Raw genomic sequence first — 16,651 nt, forward strand, 5'->3', positions numbered from 1 at the left:
AGGCTGAACTCTCTCTTTATTAGGTGGAGAAAAGACTTGGATGGGGGTAGCTGCCAATGACTTCCTATGGAATTTTCCCCCTTCTGGTTGTCTTGCTTTAATTGGCACATTTCAGGTGTGGTGATGTTTTTCGATTATTGTGCTCCTCTGATTTAGCATTTTAGCATGAACATTTTAATTTTTTTTAAGTTTTTTTTTTGATGTGGACTATTTTTAAGTCTTTATTGAGTTTGTTACAATATTGCTTCTGCTTCTTTTTTATGTTTTGGTTTTTTTGGCCATGAGGCGTGTGGGATTTTAGCTCTCTGACCAGGGATTGAACCTGCAACCCCTGCATCAGAAGGCAAGGTCCCAGTCACTGGACCACCGGGGAAGTCCCTGCATGAGTGTTTTTATGTTAAATATCTTTTATGTTAAATAATGATCATGAGCCCTTATCATACATTGTGTTTTGAAATATTTTGCATAATAAATCTTCTGATTGGGTGTACCTCCACCCCACCCCACCCCACCAAGTACTTACTAAACTGTGTTTTTCATCTTGTGAATCATCCCTGAGTGTTGCCCATTTAATGCAGGAGGATGTAAGGATTTTTGTTTATTTCCTTCTTGTTTCACTGAGGCTTCCCTGATAGCTCAGTTGGTAAAGAATTCACCTGCAATGCAGGAGACCCTGGTTTGATTCCCGAGTTGGAAAGTTCTGCTGGAGAAGGGAAAGGCTATCCACTCCAGTATCCTTGGGCTTCCCTGGTGGCTCAGCTGGTACAGAATCCTGCAATGTGGGAGACCTGGATTCGATCCTTGAGTTGGGATGATCCCCTGGAGAAGGGAAAGGCTACCCACTCCAGTATTGCGGCCTGGAGAATTCCATGGACTATATAGTGCATGGGGTTGCAAAGAGTCGGACATGACTGAGCGACGTTCACTTCAATGAGGAAATGTCAGTGATTGAGAGCACAGATTTTTGAGTTAAACTCCTGGATATAATCTTGGCTTCAACTCAAGCAACTGGGAGAACCTGCGTCTTTGTTTCCCTATGCCCATGATCCTGTAACTAATATTTATCATAATCACCTGGAAGGTTTGTTAAAAACAGTTTCCTGAGCCCATCTCCAGGGTTACTGATTTTATAGGCCTGGGATAGGGCCTAAGAGGAGAAGGGCATGGCAACCCACTCCAGTGTTCTTGCCTGGAGAATTACATGGACACAGCAGCCTGGTAGGCTATAGTCCATGGGGTCGCAAAGAGTTAGACACGACTGAGCGACTAAAACAACAACCATCATTCTGGGAACAGGGTCTCTATCATCAGAGATGTCTGCAAAGAACATGGGTGGAGGACAGTGGGAGAAACCAGCAGGACTTGGTGCTCAGAGTCTGCCCTGAGTCCCATCGTCTCTGCTGGCCCCCCAAACGATGCTTTACCAAACATTTGCTTTTCCATCTTCACCTGTATTTCCCTCCTCCCCTTTGAGTTCAAAGCTATTACCTTCAGCAGCCTCTTTTTGTTTAAGCTGAAGATAATTTTTAAGTGGAGGGTTTCAGCCATTTTGTTGAGTTAATTCAGTTTTCCTGGGTTCTCGTTCTTGTTATTAAAATGCTTTTTTTATTCTCTTGTTAATTCATCTGACGTCAATTTAATTCTTAGACCAGTCAGAAGAACCCAGGAGAGGGGAAGCCCATTTCTTCCTCCGTAATGCTGGTCCTTTACAGTATGAATGTTCCAGTTGAGTATAATCACTTTCACCTCAATGCTCTCCCCTTGCACATCAGTACAGGCGAAGAGGAGATACACAAACACGATGGAGAAATTCTCCGTCTGGAAGGATATACTGTGGTCAGGAGATGACGGTGGTTTCCACTACAACATTACCCAGAGAAGCCCCAAGCTGATAACATACCTGAACCCGCAGGCACCCACAGAGTCCACCCCACTCACGATGGTGCTCTATGGTCCTGCTGGCGTCGGGAAAACCACACGGGCCAAGGAGCTGATGCTGGACTGGATGCAGGATGACCTGGCAGAGACCTCCAACTCTGCCTTCTACCTCAGCTGCAAGGGGCTCAACCACAGGCGGACGTGCACCTTTGCAGAGCTGATATCTGCCAACTGGCCACATGTGCAGGAGGACATACCGGCGATCCTGGCCCAGGCACAGAAAGTCCTGCTCATCCTCGATGGTTTTGATGAGCTGAAGGTCCCCTCGGGGGCACTCATCCACGACATATGTGGCGACTGGAAGAAGCAGAAGCCGGTGCCCGTCCTCCTGGGGAGTTTACTGAAGAGAAAGATGCTACCCAAGGCCACCTTACTCATCACCACCCGACCGGGAGCCCTGCGGGAGCTGCGGCTCTTAACAGAACAGCCGCTCTTCATAGAGATGGAGGGCTTCTTGGAGGAGGACCGGAAGGCGTATTTCCTGAAACACTTTGAAGAGGAGAGTCAGGCCCTGCGAGCTTTCGACTTGATGAAGAACAACGCGGCTCTGTTCCAGCTGGGCTCGGCGCCCTCCGTGTGCTGGATGGTCTGCACCTGCCTGAGACAGCAGATGGAGAGGGGGGAGGACCCCGCCGCCACCTGCAGGACCACCACGGCCCTGTTCCTGCGCTTCCTCTGCGGCCGCTTCACCCCGCCGCATGGCGGCGGCCCCAGGCGGGGCCTCCAGGCTCCGCTCAAGCCCCTGTGCCTCTTGGCTGCTGAGGGCGTGTGGACGCAGAGCTCTGTGTTCGATGGGGAAGACCTCAGGCGACTTGGCGTGGACCCGTCTGCCCTCTGTCCTTTCCTGGACGGGAATATTCTTCAGAAGAGCGAAGACGGTGAGGCCTGCTACTCTTTCATCCATCTCAGCGTCCAGCAGTTTCTGGCCGCCATGTTCTATGTGTTGGAGCCAGAAGAGCAAGAGGAGGAAGGGCTGGGCGGCCGCCGGTGGCACATTGGGGATGTGGGGAAACTGCTGTCCAAGGAGGAAAGGCTGAAGAACCCCAGCCTGACCCACGTCGGGTACTTCCTGTTTGGCCTCTGCAACGAAAGAAGGGCCATGGAGCTGGAGACGACTTTCGGCTGTCTGGTATCAACGGAGATCAAGCGGGAGCTACTGAAATACACACTGATGCCCCATGGGAAGAAATCCTTCTCGGTGACGGACACGAAGGAGGTTCTGAGCTGTCTGTACGAGTCTCAGGAGGAGCAGCTCGTGAAAGATGCCATGGCCCATGTCAAGGAGATGTCCATTCACTTGATGAATACATCCGAAATGATGCAGTCTTCCTTCTGCCTTAAACATTGTGCCAACTTACAGAAGATCTCACTCCAGGTAGGAAAGAAGATATTCCTGGAGAATGATCCCGCATTGAAATCAGACCCTCAGAATGAAACGTAAGAACTCAGTTGTTGTTGTTGTTGTTGTTGTTGTTTTACTTTCCTAGTTCTCCCATCTTCAGCTTCACACTGTTTTAGGAAGAGGACAGAGTCTCCTGTGACTCCTTCTGGGTTAGGGTCTGAGTTCTCACTGAAATTTCTTCCTGCCGTGTCACCATTAAAGCTGAGAAACACGATATTCAGATGAGGAATGGGGGCTTTGGAACCTTACTTTTAGTGTCATTGTTGACATGTGGGCTCGCATGTTCTAGACATCTCATATAATTTCCTCCCCTGCCAGTTCTTTTCAAAAATTTTGTTTTCATAAATAGTCACCATGCCATCCATTACATCCCAGGGCTTTGTTATCTTACAACCAGATGTTTGTACCTTTTGAAGAGCTCACCAGTTTTTCCACCACCCCTGCCCTTTTGTTGATGGTTCTCTTTCATAGACTTTCCTGTCTGTGCTTTTCTCCTAGGTCACAGCACGACCATCATTCTCTCCAACTCTGGGCAGATCTCTGCTCTGTGTTCAGTTCAAATGAGAACCTGAACTTTCTGGATGTGAAGGAAAGCTTCCTGAGTCACTCCTCGGTGAGGATTCTTTGCGAGCAGATAACCCACGTCACCTGTCATCTCCAGAAAGTTGTGTAAGTGGCAGCTGATCCTGCAGTTCAGTTCAGTTCAGTCACGTCTGACTCTTTGCAACCCCATGGACTGCAGCACACCAGGCCTCCCTGTCCATCACCAACGCCCAGAGTTTACTCAAACTCATGTCCATTGAGTCAGTGATGCCATCCAACCATCTCAGCCTCTGTTGTCCCCTTCTCCTCCTGCCTTCAATCTTTCCCAGCACCGGGATCTCTTCCAATGAGTCAGCTCTTTGCATCAGGTGGCCAAAGTATGGGAGTTTCAGCTTCATCATCAGTCCTGCCAATGAATATTCAGGACTGATTTCCTTTAGGATGGATTGCAATGGGCATTTAAAATCTGAAAGCAGTATTGGAATGTCAAATCAGGCTCCATCCAGTCAGGTGGTCAGAATATAAAGAATTGGAATAGTTGCCTAAAAAAAAAAAATTTACTTATTTATGGCTATCATGGGTCTTTGTTGCTTCACAGGCTTTCTCTAGTTGTGCAGATCGGGGGCTTCTCATTGCAGTAGCTTCTCTTGTTGCAGAGCATGGGCTCTAGAGTGCAGGCTCAGTAGTTGTGGTGCGTGGGCTTAGTTGTCCCATGGCATGTGGAGTGTTCCTGGACCAGGGACCAAACCTGTGTCCCCTGCACTGGCAGGTGGATTCTTGACCACTGGACCACTGGAGAAGTCCTCCATGCAGCCTTTAATGGTCCATATGTTCAAGGAGTCTGTAACTTATTTGCTGACTTATAGTCCATAACTTACTGTAGCTTGAATGAAAACTGTGTATGGAAATGCAAATGACTACATGGGGATATGATAGGAAGTGATTTATTTTTTTCCAGAAAAAGTCAGGCATTGAGGAGGAGGAAAAGCTGTGTGTGGACTTAATGCTGAAAGAAATAAAGGACATAATACTGTCTGAGAGGAAGAAAACTCTCTCTATACTTCTGGCTGGTTGGAAAATGAAATTGATATGAGACAGATTAGGAAAAGAAAATCAAACATTTAATAGCATCTATACATGGGAGAGACCCAGAAAAACTGAGCAACTACCCCAGTGACTGAAATCTTCATGTTAACTACAACCTTCTGTTAAAGAGAATAAAGGATGATAAGGGTTGTGGTTTGGGACTTCAAAGGGGAGGAAGGCAAATCACTTGGGGATGGAAATCAAATGTTTGGTAGATGAAGGATCAGATCTGTATCTCCTGCATTGGCAGGTGGATTCTTTACCACTGGGCCACCAAGGGAAGCTTGGTTAAAGGAACAGAACTATCTAAATTCTTCAGGAAGTTAGGGGAAAGATCAAAATGTCTTCCCAAGTGTTTTCAGTTCTTGTTTATTCTCAACTTGAAATAATCTTCACATCAAAGAGACATTTTGGGGTGACAAATTTTGTTCCCCTACAATAAAAAAAAAGGATAGAGAGAGTTTCTCAGAAGATCAGCATAAGCAAAGAAAAGAGCATCAAACCCTTTACCATCGAATTCCATCTTCCTTCTCATCATCATATACTGCTTCCCCTAGTGGTCTGTCCTTCTCTTCTTTCCACATATCACTCCATTGACTAATTCTACAAGTAAGTTCAGTTCAGCCACTCAGTCATGTCTGACTCTCTGTGACCCCATGGACTGCAGCACTCCAGGCTTCCCTGTCCATCACCAACTCCTGGAGCTTGCTCAAACTCATGTCCATTGATTCAGTGATGCCATCCAACCGTCTTATCCTCTGCCATCCCCTTCTCTTTCTGCCTTCAATCTTTCCCAGCATCAGGGTCTTTTCCAAGGAGTCAGTGCCTCACATCAGGTGGCCAAAGTACAGGAGTTTCAGCTTTAACATCAGCCCTTCCAATAAATATTCAGGGTTGATTTCCTTTAGGATTGACTGGTTTGATCTCCTTGCAGTCCAAGGGACTCAAGAGTTGTCTCCAACACCACAGTTCAAAAGTATCAGTTCTTCAACATTCAGCTTTCTTTATAGTCCAACTCTCACATCCATACCTGACTACTGGAAAAAAATCATAACTTTGACTAGATGGACCTTTGTTGGCAAAGTAATGTCTCTGCTTTTTAATATGCTGTCTAGGTTGGTCATAGGTTTTCTTCCAAGAAGCAAGCGTCTTTTAACTTCATGGCTGCCATCACCATCTGCAGTGATTTTGGAGCCCAAGAAAATAAAGTCTGTTACTGCTTCCATTGTTTCCCCATCTATTTGCCATGAAGTGATGGGACCAGATGCCATGGTTTTCATTTTCTGAATGTTGAGTTTTAAGCCAACTTTTTCACTCTCCTCTTTCACTTTCATCAAGAGGCTCTTTAGTTCTTCTTTGCTTTCTGCCATAAGGGTGGTGTCATCTGCATATCTGAGGTTATTGATATTTCTACCGGCAATCTTGATTGCAGCTTGTTCTTCATCCAGCCTGGCATTTTGTGTGATGTACTCTGCATATAAGTTAAATAAGCAGGGTGACAATATACAGCCTTGATGTACTCCTTTCCCAATTTGGAACCAGTTTGTTGTTTCATGTCCAGTTTTAACTGTTGCTTCTTGACCTGCATACAGATTTCTCAGGAGGCAGGTCAGGTGGTCTGGTATTCCCATCTCGTTCAGAATTTTCCACAGTTTGTTGTGATCTACACAGTCAAAGTCTTTGGCTTAATCAGTAAGGCAGAAGTAGATGTTTTTTTCTGGTATTCTCTTTGCTTTTTTGATGATCCAATGGATGTTGGTAATTTGATCTCTGATTCCTCTGCCTTTTCTAAATCCAGCTTGAACATCTGGAAGTTCATGGTTCACGTACTGTTGAAGCCTGGCTTGGAGAATTTTGAGCATTATTTTGCTAGTGTGTGAGATGAGTGTAATTGTGCAGTAGTTTGAGCATTCTTTGGCATTGCCTTTCATTGGGTTTGGAATGAAAACTGACCTTTTCCAGTCCTGTGGCCACTGCTGAGTTTTCCAGATTTGCTGGCATATTGAGTGCAGCACTTTCACAGCATCATCTTTTAGGATTTGAAAAAGCTCAACTGGAATTCCATCACCTCCACTAGCTTTGTTCATAGTGATGCTCCCTAAGGCCTACTTGACTTCTCATTCTAGGATGTCTGGCTCTAGGTGAATGATCACATCATCATGGTTATCTGGGTCATAAAGATCTTTTTTTGTATAGTTCTTCTGTGTATTCTTGCCACCTCTTCTTAATATCTTCTGCTTCTGTTAGGTCCATACCATTTCTATCCTTTATTGACCCCATCTTTGCATGAAATGTCTCCCTATCCCAATCTTGACTTGTGACTTATCCTTGTACTCTGTGTTCCCAGCACCATCCATCTACAACACACAAAACAGAACCCCTTCTTTTTATATTCCCTATCCCCAGGTCAGGAAGATTCCCTTAGAGAAGGGAATGGCTACCTACTCCAGTATTCTTGCCTGTAGAACCCCATAGACAAAGGAGTCTGGCAAGGTAGAGTCCATGGGATTGCAGGAGTCGGACACAACTGAGTGACTAACACTTTCACTTTCAGGATTAAAAATGTCTCTCCTGCCAGTGCTTACCGGGACTTCTGTCTGGCTTTCATTGGTAAGAAGACTCTGACACACCTGGTTCTGGAAGGCAGTGTCCGTGGTGATAAGATCCTGCTGCTGCTGTTGTGTGAGATCCTGAAACATCCTAGATGCAATCTTCAGTATCTGAGGTAGATCTCATGTCATTGCTGTCCTCAGCATAAGGATGCTGTGAGTTCTGAACAAAACAGCAGATTGCTATGCTGATCGGGCACCATGCTAAACAGGGGAGCATATTCCCAGATATTAATAGAATATTGATGGTATGTCAGCCAATAATCTTCCCCCAGCCAGCTAGTCTTCTGGACTGACTAGTAAGCCCTGAATGCAAAGAAACACTCAGAATTTCATTAAATTAGAAAAAAAATCTATTACTCTGTTCAGTTCAGTTGCTCAGTTGTGTCCAGCTCTTTGTGATTCCATGGACTGCAGCATGCCAGGCTTCCCTGTCCATCACCAACTCCAGGAGCTTATTCAAACTCATGTCCATTGAGTTGGTGATACCATCCAACCATCTAATCCTCTGTTGTCCCCTTCTCCTCCTGCCCTCAATAAATGATGTTTCTAAGTGGATTACCAAATCTTCAAAATGACAAATGGCTGGTACACAGTCTCCTAGTTTTGCTCATTGACTTGAGACACTTTACATTTTGCCTTGTATTCAAATTATTTAAGTTAACTTACAGTGTCCTTTTTATAGGTTAAACTTTGAGGGAGGAAAGGCACTGGTTTTTAAGAGCTCCAGGTTTACTTATGACATATATTCTAGTAGGCAGAGTATGGATTGATTATATTCTTTATTTGATTGACCTAAAAGGTATCCTCTCTCCCCAAAGTACAGATGAAAGAAAAAAAGAATATTAAAAAGTTCAACTAACTTGTGAACTTGAGCAAACTCTGGGAGATAGTGAAGGACAGGGAAACCTGGTGTGCTGCAGTTCCTGAAGTCTGAAAGAGTCAGGCATGACTTACCGACTGAGCAATAACAACAAAAACTTGTAAATATTGCGAATGTAGTAAGGGGCAGAGCCATGATTTAAACAAGCTTGTCCTAAAGTCCTGTATTCTGATCTGTATCTACAAGAGCAGCTGAGCTTCAGACCCCATGTGATGGATTAATGGATTGCCCCGATGTTCTCTAAAATAGCTGTATCATATTCATTTTGATCCACAGAAGTTTCCAATTATTCTGGCAACACAAACTTCAAACTTTGGACCCAGCTGCCTAAGTATTCAATTGTTCCTCCTTGTTTTAGTTAGCATATTCCCTAATAACTTCTGAAGTTGAAGTTTGAGTATCAGGCATCAACTTTTTTCTATTAGAATCATGTTTAAATTTAAGTGGAAGGTGAGAATATATGGATATGTGTCATTGATTCATTTTGTCATACAATAGACTAATATAACATCATAGAGGCCACTATATTCTAAAAAAGATTGATTAAAAAATATTAAGTGGAATTAGGACAGACTTAGTTCAAGAAAAATGATGATGTAAAAGGTGGGGTTTGAGAAAATAGCAGACCACGTTGGCAAAACTTCACACAGAATTGTATCATGGAGTTTCTCTCTTCTTAGCGATGAGGCTGTGTGCTGACCCAATGGGCATGGAGATACTTGAGGAAACAAAGGAGCTCTGTTTCAGGCCAGGGTTTGACACGTGTTGGAGTAGAATGAGATGAGAGTCAGAGGTAGAGTCTTCAGGGAAGGATAATAAGCTGACAGGGTCTCTGCCCTCCCAGAAGAATGACTTGCCCCCATTTATCCCACAGGTTGGGGTCTTGTTCTGACACCACTCAGCAGTGGGCTGACTTCTCCTCGGCGCTCAAAGTCAACCAGTCCCTGAAATGCCTGGATCTCACGGCCAGTGAGTTCCTGGATGAGGGTGTCAAATTGCTGTGTTTGACTCTGAGACACCCGAAGTGCGTCCTGCAGAAATTGTCGTAAGTCCCTCTTTTCCCGGGGAGCATCTTCATCTTAGGTCTGGAGTCACATAGAGAAGAGCAGTGGTAAGACCAGACTTACAGGGCAAATCTTATGGGACTTCTTACTGGGGGAGAGCCCTGATTCCCTTTTTTGGTCCCAGGTGGGTGATGCATGCTTAAAAAAAGTGTGTGTGTGTGTGTGCGCACAGTTATGTCTGATTCTTTGCAACCAATGGACTATAGCCGACCAGACTCCTCTGTCCATGGGTGTTTCCTGGCAAAAATACTGGGGTGGGTTGCCATGCCCTCCTCCAGGGGATCTTCCAAGGGATAAAATCCACATCTCCTGCATTGGCAAGTGGATTCTTTACCACTGAGCCACCAGGGAAGCCCACATTTAAAAAATATTATTAATTAATTAGGCTGTGCTAGGTCTTAGTTGCTTACAGCGTGTGGAATCTTAGTTTCCTGACCAGGGATCGAACCCGGGCCCCTAGCATTGGGAGTGCAGAGTCTTAACCACTGGACCACCAGGGAAGTTTGCCTGCTTTTCTCTCATTCCTGGTCCTTTGGGCTTTGATCACTAGCATAGGATAGAGCAGGTGGGGACTCTCAAGAAGGGCTGTCAGCTGAGAAGTTTGAACTTTGGAAATGTCTTACCACGTATGTGGTGCTTTTTCACAGGTTGGAGAACTGTCAGCTTACACAAGCCTGTTGTAAGGAGCTGTCTTCTGCTTTGATTGTCAACCAGAGGTTGACCCACCTGTGCTTGGCCAAGAATGACCTTGGGGATGGCGGGGTGAAGATTCTGTGCGAGGGCTTGCGTTACCCTGAATGTCAGCTGCAGACTTTGGTGTAAGTCCCTGCTGGCTTTTGTGTGTGTGTGTGTCTGTGTGTTGTATGTATACATACACACCTGGATTCACGTAGGACAGACCCTGGAGCACTTGATAATTCCTCTTGAATGAAAGCAGCAAGATCCTGGTGGAAATTAGGAAAAGAACAGGTAGAAACAGATGCTAATGCCTGCATGTTTTTAAAGAGTAAGGTTGACCTGCCAGCCTCTTTCTCCTGAGAATTCAACATAAGCAGTTAATTCTCAGGCCTGATGTTCTGTGTATATTCTGAAAATTCGCATGAAATCTGCCAGTAATTAGGAGTGGATTGAGCTACACAGTAGGGTTTAAGACTGGAAAGCAGAATCAGAAATTCAGTTTATAGTGACAGAGAGAGAAAAGGAAAATGTCATTTCTCCCTCAATAGTGTTCATTAGAAGAATATAAAACTTCCTGTATGATGTCACACAGATTGCTGTTTTTTTTTAATTTTTAAGACTTCATCATTTTCATTTTTAAAAATGTATTATCATTTTCATTGTGATTACTAATTTTATTGTAAGACTGCTTAACATGAGATCTAGCCTCCTAGATTTTTACTTTTAAACTTTATTCTATATTGGAATATAGCCAACTAACAATGTTGTGATAGTTTTTTTCAAAACTTTTTATTTCATATTGGGGGTTATAGCCAATTAACAATGCTGTGATAGTTTCAGGTGAACAGTGAAGGGACTCAGCCATACATACACATATATCCATTCTCCCAAACTGCTCTCCCATCTAGGCTGCTGCACGACACTGAGCAGAGTTCCCTGTGCTGTACAGTAGGTCCTTGCTGGTTGTCTGTCTTAAATATTGCAGCACTTACATTAGACTTTCCTATTCTAAAGGCAGAGTTGATTTAGGTGTCTAATCAACAAAAAATGTCTGATACTTAGTACTTACTGTGCATCAGGTATTCTACTAAATTTTACAAGAATTAAAAAAAATCCTTACAAGCACATGCCATCAGTTCAGTTCAGTTCAGTCGCTCAGTCGTGTCCGACTCTTTGTGACCCCATGAATCGCAGCACGCCAGGCCTCCCTGTCCATCACCAACTCCCGGAGTTCACCCAGACTCACATCCATCGAGTCAGTGATGCCATCCAGCCATCTCATCCTCTGTCGTCCCCTTCTCCTCCTGCCCCCAATCCCTCCCAGCATCAGAGTCTTTTCCAATGAGTCAACTCTTCGCATGAGGTTGCCAAAGGACTGGAGTTTCAGCTTTAGCATCATTCCTTCCAAAGAAATCCCAGGGCTGATCTCCTTCAGAATTGACTGGTTGGATCTCCTTGTAGTCCAAGGGACTCTCAAGAGTCTTTTCCAACACCACAGTTCAAAAGCATCAGTTCTTCGGCGCTCAGCCTTCTTCACAGTCCAACTTTCACATCCATACGTGACCACAGGAAAAACCATAGCCTTGACTAGATGAACCTTTGTTGGCAAACTAATGTCTCTGCTTTTGAATATGCTATCTAGGTTGGTCATAACTTTGCTTCCAAGGAGTAAGCGTCTTTTAATTTCATGGCTGCAGTCACCATCTGCAGTGATTTTGGAGCCCCCCAAAATTAAGCCTGACACTGTTTCCACTGTTTCCCCATCTATTTCCCATGAAGTGATGGGACCGGATGCCATGATCTTCGTTTTCTGAATGTTCAGCTTTAAGCCAACTTTTTCACTCTCCACTTTCACTTTCCTCAAGAGGCTTTTTAGTTCCTCTTCACTTTCTGCCATAAGGGTGGTGTCATCTGTGTATCTGAGGTTATTGATATTTCTCCCAGCAATCTTGATTCCAGCTTGTGCTTCTTCCAGTCCAGCGTTTCTCATGATGTACTCTGCATATAAGTTAAATAAGCAGGGTGACAATATACAGCCTTGATGTACTCCTTTTCCTATTTGGAACCATTCTGTTGTTCCATGTCCAGTTCTAACTGTTGCTTCCTGACCTGCATATAGATATAGTTACCTTTATTTCAGTTGTGCTGATATTAGCTAATTAGAAAACCAAAGTTTAGTCACTGAGTTTGCCCATGGTCACATCTTTGTACATCGAGTTGTCAACGATCATTATCTTAAAAACATAAAGGCATTGTTTGACCAAACCTTCATTTTGTAGGCTGTCAAAACTGGGAATTTTAGATTTTGCTTTGGCTCCTCTCCCCAAGCTCCCCAGGTTCAAGTATGAGTTTTTTAGGGTCTCACACAGTACAGAGCATGGCATCTTTTGGTCCAGTTACCATCCACCTGCTCATTGTCTTGTCACTTCAGACTCTGTTGCTATTACGCCATGCTTGGGGCACAAGGTATTCAGGGGAGATCTGTCTAGTTGTATCATGGGAACACCTTTCTCTGTGGTCAGGAGGATTTGTAGGCATCTAAGCTTCTTGGTGAGTCTACAATGTTTTAATGAGAAACACAGCCTCTCAAAGTCAGGAATGTGAAGATTTTGGTGTACTGAGTTATGCTGGGACAAATACAGGGCTTGAAATAAAACACGAGACAAGGAGCATGGAATCCCAAAGACCTGATTGTGAAGGAAAGAAAGGAGGCTTCACATTCTGTCTCAGATCTGTCTGAACCCAGATCCCTTCACCTGCATGACATGCTGTCATGGAAGGAAAACCTGTATCTCGGGTGTGTGTCTTTTTCTCCAAAATGAAAGGGGGCAGATGAAGGCCAGCTGAACACTCTACCACCTAGGCAGGGTGGAAACACTCATCATTCCATGCGTGTTTTTTTTTTTTTTTTTTTAATGCATTAATTTGGCTGCATCATGGAGCGCAGGCTCCGTAGTTGCAGTGTCGGGTGGGAGGGCTAGTTGCTCCACAGCATGTGGAATCTTAGTTCCCCCGACCAGGGATCGAGCCTGTGTCCCCTGCATTGCAAGACAGATTCTTCTTGGGCCATCAGGGAAGTCCTTCCATTTGCATGTCTTTATGTACAAGCTTACCCGAGAGCATGTGACTAGACATAGAAAATAAGTATTAATAGCTGGACGTAACTGCCACATCACAGGGTGTATGTCACAGAGGGATAATCGAATTTCTTCATACAACTGTCTTGGCAGACTGCGTCATTGCAACATAAACAGACATGGCTGCAAGTACATCTCAAAGCTTCTCCAGGGAGACTCCAGCCTCACCAGCCTGGACCTGGGTTTCAACCCCATAGCCACCGGACTGTGTTTTCTCTATGAAGCTTTGAAGAAACCAAATTGTAACCTGAAATGTCTAGGGTAAGTTGTTTTCTTCATTTTAAAGATGTTTGAAAATATTTTTGGTTTTTCTTTTTTGCCAGCAGTGAACAACTGAAATTTTGTCTTTTCATGGCATTGTGGCTCATTTTCTTTCTTTTTTTAAATTATTGGAGTATAGTTGATTTACAGTGTTGTGCTAATGTCTACTCTACAGCAAAGTGAATCAGTTACACATATATCCCCTCTTTTTTAGTTATCTTTTCCCATATAGGTTATTACAGAGTATTGAGTAGAGTTCCCTGTGCTATATCCAGTAGGCCCTTATTATCTATTTTATATATGGTAGTGTGTCTGTATCAATACCAAGCTCCCAATTTAAACCCCTGCAGCCTTCTTCCCCTCTGGTAACCATAATTTATTTTCAATATCTGTGGCTCAACCTCTGTTTTGCATAGGCCCTTTGGTACTATTTCTTTGGATTCCACATAAGCATTATCATATGATATGTCTTTCTCTGACTTGCCTCAGTCAGTGTGTCATAGAGGTTATGCCATTGTCTCTGAACTAGTCTGTGGGTTTTGATTCTTGATTTCCTGATGTCGGGTCTCAACCCATCACCCTGAGATGTTTTTAGCTTGCAAGCCAGGCCACAGCACGTGTGTTTCAAGACACAAAAGTTCCTTGGGTCACTGTGGATAAAAATCTGAAGGTTTTTTGTGTTGGCTTTTTTTCACTTGGGTTTTTTCATAACAGCTTTCAGAAAAATCCAAATAAACTCTTTTGGCCTACCCAACATAATAGCCTACAAAAGTCTATGTGCTCAGTTCCTAAGTTGTGTCTGAATCTTAGTGACCCCATGGACTGTAGCCCACCAGGCTCAGACTCTGTCCATGGGACTTCCTAGTCAAGAATGCTGGAGTGGGTTGCCATTGCCTTCTCCAACAAGAGTCTATGGGATCCTATAATTAGGTATGAGCCACTCTTTCTTTTTTTAAATTGTTTATTGAATACTTTAAAACTTTTATTTTTAATTTGAGGATAATTGCTTTACAATATCATGTTTGTTTCTGCTATATATGAACATGAATTGGCCATAGGTATATGTATGTTGCCTCTCTCTTGAACCTCCCTCCCACCTGCTAGCCCATCCCACCCCTCTAGGTTATCACAGGGCACCGGATTTGAGCTCCCTGTGTCATAACTGTATATTCTCACCGGCTGTGTAATTTTACATCCCGTAATATACGTTTCAATGCTGCTACTCTCCATTCGTCCCATTCTCTCCTTCCTCCACTGTGTCCACAAGTCTGTTCTTTGTCTGCATCTCCATTGCTGCCCTGCAAACAGGTTCATGAGTACCACATTTCCAGATTCCGTATATATCGATGTGTTAATATACGATATTTGTCTTTCTCTTTCTGACTTACTTCACTCTGTGTAATAGTGGGCCATTCTTTCTGCTGCCCTGTGAACTTGGCATCTCAGCTATCCTGACTTCCACCTGCTCAGTTATCATCATGGTTCACTCTGTATTCTACTTCTTTTTTCTCATATCGTCTTTCCAATGTGGAATTCATGGACTACCACCAATCTACCTAACCCTCCTCTGTTTTAATAATCCTATTTATTTTATTCTAATACCATTATCCCGTCTTCAAGACAACATGACCTGATGTGGCTAAAATAAGCTCCACGAAGAGAATAACGTTCATGTCTTCCCTACTAGGTCCCCAGGGAGTAAGGGTGTGCCTGGCTACCCAGTAGGTTCTCCATTAAGAACACGCTTACATGAGTGGCTTTCTCTACTTCCTCTACAGGCTCTGGGGCTGCTCCATCACCCCTTTCAGTTGTCAGCATCTCGCCTCCGCTCTAGTCAGCAGCCGGAGCCTGGAAACACTGGACTTGGGCCAGAACGCCTGGGGACAGAGTGGCATCGTGGTGCTTCTTAAGGCTTTAAAACAGAACCATGGCTCCTTAAAGACGCTTAGGTTGAAGATGGACAAATCTACCGTGGAAATCCAGAGGCTGTTGAAGGATGTGAAGGAGAACAATCCCAGACTGACCATCGAATGCAATGATGCCAGAACAACCAGATCCTCATGTTGTGACTTCTTTTCCTGAACGCGCTGAGATATTTCTCTTACGTGTCCCCAAAGGGGGTGACCCGATATCTCTAAGACATCTTGTTCATGAAGGCCAGAATGCCACATGTCAATCACTGGATCAGAATGTAGAACTAAACACTGGGTTTTCACTCTCTGGTTTCTGGGAATATCCACACAAGTCACATACCCACTTGATGTTAAAATGTTCTCTCTCACAAGGATAATAAAAAGCAAAGCACTTTGTCTGGTGCTGTATTTATTCACACACCCAACAGCTTACTTAGAGTAAACTTCATTTCTGGCATACTTAGTCTAGGAAAAAATATTACAAAGTTCAGAGATGATTATGTGCGTTCCTTCTGTTTTTCTTCCCTATGCCTGTGTGCTCAGTCGTGTCCGCTCTTTATGACCCCATGGACCTTAGCCCACCAGGCTCCTTTGTCCATGGGATATCCCAGGCAAGAATTCTGGAGTGGGTTGCCATTTCCTCCTCCAGGAAATCTTCCCCACCCAGGGATCAAACCTGCATCTCCTGCATTGGCAGGTGGATTCTTTACCACTGAGCCACCAGGGAAGCCCCCATAGTAACTTTAAGACTTTTGGATACCAGTATTTAGTGGGACATGTCTAGGTAAGGATTTCAAGGGAATAGATGATGGAAGAATTGAGTATGGATAGGAGTGCTCAGGTTATTTGAGGCAAGGCTGATTGAGTCCAAATTCAGCCTTCTTCTTGAGTACAAAGCTCACAGGTAGGATTTACATTTTTATTTTTTAATTATTTTTTATTTATTTTAATTGGAGTAAGCCAGAAAGAAAAACACCAATACAGTATACTAACGCATATATGTGGAATTTAGAAGGATTTACATTAAAAAAAAAATGATACAAACATAATCAAGGGAAGTTGTGTTGGACAGTGTCTGGGTCACACCCTCTGCTGGGCATTTTAAATACATTATGATGGACACTTTGTGGCACTTCA

At 44.0% G+C, this 16,651-nt stretch overlaps 1 protein-coding gene and 1 non-coding gene across 2 annotated transcripts; one reads left to right on the forward strand and one right to left on the reverse strand.

Moving 5' to 3' along the window:
- The first annotated feature begins 1,307 nt into the window (after positions 1-1,307).
- On the forward strand, positions 1,308-15,931 carry LOC100301263 (NACHT, LRR and PYD domains-containing protein 2). The gene is made up of 7 exons (XM_002695413.6): positions 1,308-3,375; positions 3,839-4,009; positions 7,524-7,694; positions 9,336-9,506; positions 10,173-10,343; positions 13,434-13,601; positions 15,380-15,931. Exons 1-7 carry the CDS (start codon positions 1,718-1,720, stop codon positions 15,681-15,683), a joined length of 2,814 nt encoding a protein of 937 aa, XP_002695459.4. The 5' UTR covers positions 1,308-1,717; the 3' UTR covers positions 15,684-15,931.
- On the reverse strand, positions 9,953-10,025 carry TRNAG-CCC (transfer RNA glycine (anticodon CCC)). Its single transcript has one exon. It is a non-coding gene; the product is annotated as a tRNA-Gly (tRNA).
- Positions 15,932-16,651: the final 720 nt, after the last annotated feature.

Source organism: Bos taurus, chromosome 18 (assembly GCF_002263795.3).
Source record: "Bos taurus isolate L1 Dominette 01449 registration number 42190680 breed Hereford chromosome 18, ARS-UCD2.0, whole genome shotgun sequence".
In the NCBI taxonomy this organism is placed as follows: domain Eukaryota; kingdom Metazoa; phylum Chordata; class Mammalia; order Artiodactyla; family Bovidae; genus Bos; species Bos taurus.

What these genes read in the sequence shown, in the direction of transcription:
- LOC100301263 (XM_002695413.6), top strand. Translation starts at nt 1,718, where the DNA reads ATGTTCCAGTTGAGTATAATCACTTTCACCTCAATGCTCTCCCCTTGC. An exon ending in TGCGTCCTGCAGAAATTGTC is followed by an intron (nt 9,507 to 10,172) that starts GTAAGTCCCTCT and finishes GCTTTTTCACAG; the next exon opens with GTTGGAGAACTGTCAGCTTA. An exon ending in TGTCAGCTGCAGACTTTGGT is followed by an intron (nt 10,344 to 13,433) that starts GTAAGTCCCTGC and finishes CTGTCTTGGCAG; the next exon opens with ACTGCGTCATTGCAACATAA.